We start from the raw sequence: 6,998 nt of genomic DNA on the forward strand, positions 1-6,998 counted from the left end.
CCCCGCGGGTCGGCCCCCGCGGTGGGGGTCGGGGTGGCGGGGCTGGGCCCGATCCGTGCGGTGGGACGGGGAGCGGGTCTCCGGGTAACGCTTCTTAACGGGGGAAGCGAAGGGAGGCGGGAATAAGCTTATCCACCGAAATGCACCTTCTTCCCTGTGCGTGTCAAGGTTTGCATCACGGACGTTAATTTCTGGAGGGAGAACTCGTGAGTATGTGCTAAGAAAGGGCTGGGAGGGACAGGCACTGGTCGTTAGCCTCAGTCGCTAGAAGCTGCTTGTCTCTTGTGCTGGGTGTAATCAAAGGGCAAAGCACGTGTCACTTTTATTATTTCATTATTTTCTCTGTTCTGCAGCTTGTGGCATTCTGGCTATTGACAAGGCCAAGGAGCCCATCACCTTAGTTCTGGCAGAAGATGGCACCATCGTGGATGATGAAGATTACTTTTTGTGTCTGCCACCTAACACCAAGTTTGTGGCACTGGCCAAGAATGAGAAATGGTCCAGCAAAAGCTTAGGTACTCGGAGGATGAGGGAGCATGGAAGGGGAGGGGTGTTTGGAATACACCTGCTGCAGTTAAACTGTCTCAGATGGATCAGGAATGACCCCTGAAACAAATGACTCTTGTGTCAGACAGTGGAACAGCCTGGCCCTCGGAGTCTGCAGATGAAGTGGACAGTGCTGCAGAGAAGTGGAAGCAGCTGGCCAGGCAACTGAAGGAGGACCTGTCCAATATCATCCTGATGTCTGAAGAGGACCTCCAGGTACAGTGGGGAAACCTCTAATTCCTGTCCTGCCCATTTATCTCAGTAGATGGCAGGGAACAGAATAAGTGAACAAGATCTCAAGCTTCATTCAGCTGCTGCTCTTTGGTGCTAGAGTCAAATTTCTTGAGGGGAAACACAAGTGTCTGAGGAGGATGCTCTTAAAAACTGATTGTCCCTCACAGCATGGCTTTCCAATTCTGGCAGCAGGAAGGCAAAATGTCAAGGTTTGACCAAATGGAAACTGAGGTGGGCTCCTTCCTTAAAACCAGACACCTGTATAATGTGTCAAAAGGGAAGGCTGAGGAGCACACTAAATCTATCTGCTCCAGAGGGCTACCAAGAACTGCTGTCGGTTTCCAGAGCAGATTAATTGGAGTACCTGACTGCTTAACACCTTGTATGTGGTGAAAGCTGCCACCTCTTGTCCTCCTGCAACATGCAGCTTCCCAAAGCCAGGCTCTTTGCTTTCCTGTTTGTATTCCTATGGGCTCTTCAGAGTGACTGCCAGGAGCTGTCAGGATTAAAAATACACATATGATTCCACACCTTCCTGAATGTCTTTTGGCTTCTGGTAAAGAATTCTGGTTGGTGGAGTGCCACTTACAGCCTCTCATAGCTGAGCTGACTTGCTGTAACAAGAAATCTTGTGAAACATGTTGGGTTTCATGAAGGTGGAGGCTCTGTCATGCAGGAGGCTTGTGCTGTTTGTACTGTCATCTGTGTAATAGAGTGAGTTACTCAACCAGCCCAGGTAACAGGAGCATTCTTATTGTTTTAAGGTGCTAACTGATATACCATGTTCAGACCTGGCAGAAGAACTTGCCCAAAGTCCAACCAAAGTCCAAGTATTGCAGGACACCTTGCAACAGGTGCTGGACAGACGAGAAGAAGAACGGCAGTCAAGACAGCTCCTGGAGCTCTACCTACAGGCCTTGAAAAATGAAGATAGTATCTTAAGCAAAGTAGCAGGTAGGGAGCATTAGGAGGCTGGTGAAGGAGCTTTTCAGAGATGCCTGAAATAATTGAATGGAATAAGGCAGAGTGAAAGAGCTGAGCAGCTATTAATGTGGTGGGTGTAATAGCTGGTACTGTAAGAATTCTCTGACTGGGTGAGACCAGGAGTCCTCTCAGTGCTGCATCATGTTTCTCATAAGGCCTTAAAAAATACTGGGGGAAAAGCTTAAATCACAGTCATCTTTAACAGTATGGATTTCTGGAGTTAGAGGATGCACCTAGACAGAATGCCTATTTTATTAATCTGAAAACCATCCAAGCAGTCCAGGCCATTTTTCCTGTCCTGTATTTGTCCCTGGCTTATAACATTTCTGCTACTTTTCAGAATCTGAAGCTGTACCAAGAAAGGAGATGGATGTGGTTGACACAGGAACCAGCAGTACAAGCAGTTCAGTCAAAACAATGCTCGGTGACCAGATCCTTGCTGCTTTGAAAGAGAAACCTGCTCCAGAGCTCTGCTTGGACAGTCAAGATCTAGAGGTGGGTGAGAATAACATACCTATATTCTGACAAATATCTCTCTTTGGAGAAAGTGGCTATAAAGAGAGCTGTCCTTGCTTCTGGAGGCTCTAACGTCAATGTATCTCAGCCTCAAAGTGGTGAAATTTAATCTGTTTCTCTTCCTCAGTAACACTACCCCCTGCTTGGAGCTCCTCTGTAATAGCCAGCTGACACTAGTTCAAGTCTGTCCTCTGAAAACCTAGAAAATAATTTTGGTTTTGATCTCTGCCAAGTCAGAGTCAGCCAGTGCCTCAGCTGTCTTACCAGTAAGGTTTTTTTGTATGCAGATGCACCTAGCTATACTTACTTTATACGTCCCAAATCTAAATAAAAGCCTCCTTATCTTGAAAAACAGTGTAAGCAAACCCATAGCTTGGAAAGGAAGGTCTAGGTAAACTTTAACCATTAGAAAGTTGGGCTTTTTCTAATGCTATGAACTTGGTCCTCTTCCTTTTCTCTGCTGTAGAAACTAACTGCTTTCTGTTCCTTTGCACAGCTGGATATACCTCCAAACTAAGTGTTGGTAGAGTATTGAAAATCCAGTAGCCCATGGGATAGATGATGAAGCTGAGAACACCTTCACTACCAAATTGCCAGCACCAAAAAGACTTAGAAATCTGTCTTTCTGTCTTGCTACAGCTGGTCTTGAAAGAAGACACACAAGTCCTGGCCTCAGCTCTAAGATGGGACAAGCAGAAAGCTGAAGCTGTGCAGCAAGCCTGTGATCAGGAGCTCTCCAAGCGTCTACAACAAGTGCAGACTTTGCATTCCCTAAGGAGCATGTCCAAGGGCAAGAAAACACTCCCCTGGGGAGACTGGCCTAGTTCAAAACGCAAAAAATAAGACTGTAGTGCTGCCTGCAGGTTTGTGTTTGTGTGGGGTTTTTTTGCATTAGAATCAATCCAAGCAAAGATACATCCTGGAAGCCATAGTTTGCTGGTCATGCTGTGGTCTGGCTTTAGAGAACTAAAATCTGGACATTGTCCCAAAGCTTAAACTCCTGTGATGATTCAAATTATGTGTAACCAAAGGGATTTTGACTTTTGCAGACTACTAGAACAATGGTATTGCTAAACACAGCATGTAAGGGTTCAGCTTTGAATACCTGGTTGGGAGCCAGAAGCTTCCATGTGATAATGATGGATCTGGCTGCTTAAGCCCCAGGCAGTTTGCTTGCTTTGTCCTCCCACCATTTTCACTGTGAAGGATGGAAGACCTCTGGAAGGCACATTGAGGGACAGTTAGTGAGCAGGGCAGAGGGGTCAGGCAGCTGCTGCCTGGATTTAAGCACCAGACTGGGATCTAGGAATTGAATAATCATGCTAATTTCATTGGTTAAATTAAAGGCCTTTCACTTCTGTGCTTTTTCTGCCTCTTGGACCAACTTGTAAAACACAGCAAAGGTGGAAATATTTGCTTTGTAAGGCTGTGGAGCAGAAGACTTGTATCTCCCCTGTCTTTTTTGCTCTCCTAATCATTGGTGTAGTATCACGATGCTTTTTTATTAACTGGCTTATTTTTTAATTTGTTTTTTTTTCTAATATCATTAAAGCCTTTTTACTTGTTGGACTAGTTTTGATGCTGCCATGATTCAATAATGTGCTAAGTACAGTATTACCTTAAGGAGAGAGGAAGAAGAAATTAAATACAGAAGTACTCTCTATTTAACCTGTCCAAAGTATCTGGGTAGAATGCATGTTCATACTGGTGACACTCACCTGACACTATCTGTTCCCTTGTGAGGACTGAACAAGAGAAACAGTGCTTAAGTCTTTCCTCTCATGATGCATTTTTTAAACTGTCCTGGTCAAGCATATGCCTGCTACATAAAGTTCTCCCACAAGTGGCTTAAGCAGCCTTCTCATTTCTCTTGGCTATACCTAGTATCTTTAAACCTGCCTCTTTTCAATCAACATCTGGTCAGTCTCTACGGTTCCAGCAGAGGGCAACAGCGACACGTTTCTGAGCACCACCCGGGAGCCACGTTACTGCACTGACTCTGAGAAGCTATTAAAACAAAAATGAACTATTTAAAATACCTAAGCAAAACTATAAAAACATGGAAGCAAGGATGAAGTCAAACAGTTACTGGAGAAAATCAGCAGCGTGGAGGGAGTTGCACATGCTAAGGCATTGTGGTCAGTAAGCATATTCTGCTTTAAACTCTTTATTTAAAGTATTTTCTTTTTCTTAACAGTAAGTATCTCTTTATGAGAAATTAAGGCATTTTAGCGGTGAGCTGTACTGAACTCTAAGAGACCTTTCATCTTTGGAACAAAAACATCCAACTAATGATGCTCACCTAAAACCTGTTGTTAACCTGCAGGAGGGACCTCTACTAGGCTAACCTGGGTTGGTAAGAAAACAACCAGATGTTACTTGAAAGTTAAATCATGCCATGTTGGAATCTTCACTTTCAGTCACATCTGGTTCTTGTTCCCCAGTTCTACCTCCCTTAGCTGCACTGGGCTTCTTTTTCTTCCTCTCCTTTTGCTCCATGTTACTTGATACAATCTCTTCACTCTTCTGGGTGATATACTTGAGCTGAGAAAAAATAAATGAATTAGTCAGCTCCTCAGGAAGTTCATTTATTCATGAGAAATTAGAGAAATGTTTAAGAGAAATGAACAGGGTATGATCTTACTACAAAAAGATGACAGACACTCCAAAAAGGCTGACAAAGTTTTAATTCCTGCATGAAGCCCTCAGTCTGAGCTGGATATCCTCAGATACTGAAATGCCCTGGCAAAACCAGGATTTATAAAACCATCTCTAGAACCAAGACAGCAACATCAGCAGTTACTCGGAGTTGTAGTTTGCCAAGACACAATCTGATACAAACACAAAACCCAGCTCCAGCATTCTCAGGCAAGTTCATGTTGCATACTTCAGATCACAGATGGAAGGAAAATAGCCCCTCACATAAAGTTAATATAGGATTATTCTTCCCTATGGAAGCACTTACAGATGTGTCTTAGCACATTAGTGAATTTAAGTCCACTGACCATCATACAGATGAGAGCACAAGACAGATTACAATCATGTGAATCATCCCTATATTAATGTTAGGAGACAGTACCACAAAGTGGACTCAAACTATTCCTGACCATAAGCTAAAAAAAAGGAACACCACATCAGGAAAAACAGTTATTTACTTCCAAGATTGACAATGCTGTAATGTCTGCTTATTGAACTTTTGTACTTGGAACCTCAGCAGCCCTGTTGCAACCAGAATATTGCTGCCTGAATTGCAATCTGATCTGCTCCTCCAAACAGGCACAGTGTCATGAAGCAAAGTAAGATGAAAATGTAAAAATTACTGGATTGTGCCCATTCATCATCAATAAGCCAGTGAAATTACTTCTGCAACAGTTGTTTCACCATCTACAGCCTTCTTAGGAACAAACCAATTGGTTTAAGAATGCTGTGAGACAGAAAAGACAGTGAATCTCACCAAAGAATTGCTCCTTCTAGCCAAAAGTTTCACATCTTCTGTAGTGACTGTGCTTCGTTTTGCATGCCTGCATAAAATTTAAAAATACTCCTTAGTGTGTTTGCCAGCATTGGTTGTAAGAGGCCATACAGCATCTCATTCAAACACTGACAGAGCTTAACAGGGACCCAGCAAACCAAACATGACAACTGTAACACATTAAAACTTCTTACAAGTTTGAACATGTACATCTGAATTCCCACACTTCCTGTGTAAAACCAGAATTTAGCAAACACAACACTGTTCTGTTCCCTCTTCACTTGCCAGTAGGTAAATATGTTAAGTTTTGACCCCTTAAAACATTCCCTGACCGTGGAACACTGTTCTGTTCCCTCTTCACTTGCCACTAGGTAAATGTGTTTTGACCCCTTAAAACATTCCCTGACCGTGGAGCAACCAGCTGAAAACACAAGCACACCAGTATCTGTCCCTCCCAACCCATCCAGTGCCACTATGTATCAGCTCACTGGACCATTATACACAATCATTCATCTCAACAATCACTGGTACCACATAAAAAAACTTCTAAGATCAGAAAGAACCTACAAGGGAATATCTATTTCCTAATTCACAGCCACTAATTTAATCTGCCAACAAAACTTTTAAAACTTGAACTACAAGACATATTTTAAAACTTATCTAGTTATTGGAACTGAACACAAAAAAAAAACCCCAAACCTTTGTAACAACCAAGTGTTCCAGTACCTACCTTGCAAACATTTCAAGGTCTTTTGCAAAGGTCTCTGGAGAAAACACAAAGATACCATGTATTTTAAAATGCTGAGGGTGAGATAATACAGTTCTAGCTGTTACAAAGGTGTGAATTATCCAAGTTAGTGAGAGAAGCCACCATCACTTGTTACTTCGCGCCACCCTGTGCCCCGGGCAGGTGGGCCACACAATACTCCCACACACATTTAAATGCTTTTCCCAGGCCTGAAAAACAAAATCTCTATTCCTTGCACTTTCAAAAACAACGCAGCAGAGCCACCTCACTCCAGCACTACTCATGTTTTTGAGAAAGCCTCGTTTCTCCAGCCATTCCCCTCGCACAGACACTCGGCAAGCCCGCGTACCGCACTGCCTGAAGGTGATCTCGGAGATGGCTGCGATGGTTTGTTTGCTGAGCTGCACATCCTTCTCTTCGGCCACTTCTTGGCACAGGCAGCCAACCGAGTAGTGCACCGCGGCCTTCAGCCTCTGCGGGGACCAAGGCAGCCACGGG

General features: G+C 43.7%; 1 protein-coding gene across 1 annotated transcript in view; it reads left to right on the forward strand.

Annotated features, from left to right (window-relative positions):
* DFFA (DNA fragmentation factor, 45kDa, alpha polypeptide) overlaps positions 1-3,138 on the forward strand; it is a 6,977-nt gene extending 3,839 nt beyond the window's left edge. The window contains exons 2-7 of the mRNA XM_010005247.1: positions 169-206; positions 304-515; positions 632-762; positions 1,545-1,734; positions 2,105-2,259; positions 2,920-3,138. Of these exons, the coding sequence (XP_010003549.1) occupies positions 169-206; positions 304-515; positions 632-762; positions 1,545-1,734; positions 2,105-2,259; positions 2,920-3,123 (930 nt within the window). The 3' untranslated portion in view covers positions 3,124-3,138. The remainder of the gene's footprint in view (positions 1-168; positions 207-303; positions 516-631; positions 763-1,544; positions 1,735-2,104; positions 2,260-2,919) is intronic.
* The last annotated feature ends 3,860 nt before the right edge of the window (positions 3,139-6,998 follow it).

This window comes from Chaetura pelagica, unplaced genomic scaffold (genome assembly GCF_000747805.2).
Source record: "Chaetura pelagica isolate M959 unplaced genomic scaffold, ChaPel_1.0 scaffold159, whole genome shotgun sequence".
NCBI lineage: Eukaryota > Metazoa > Chordata > Aves > Apodiformes > Apodidae > Chaetura > Chaetura pelagica.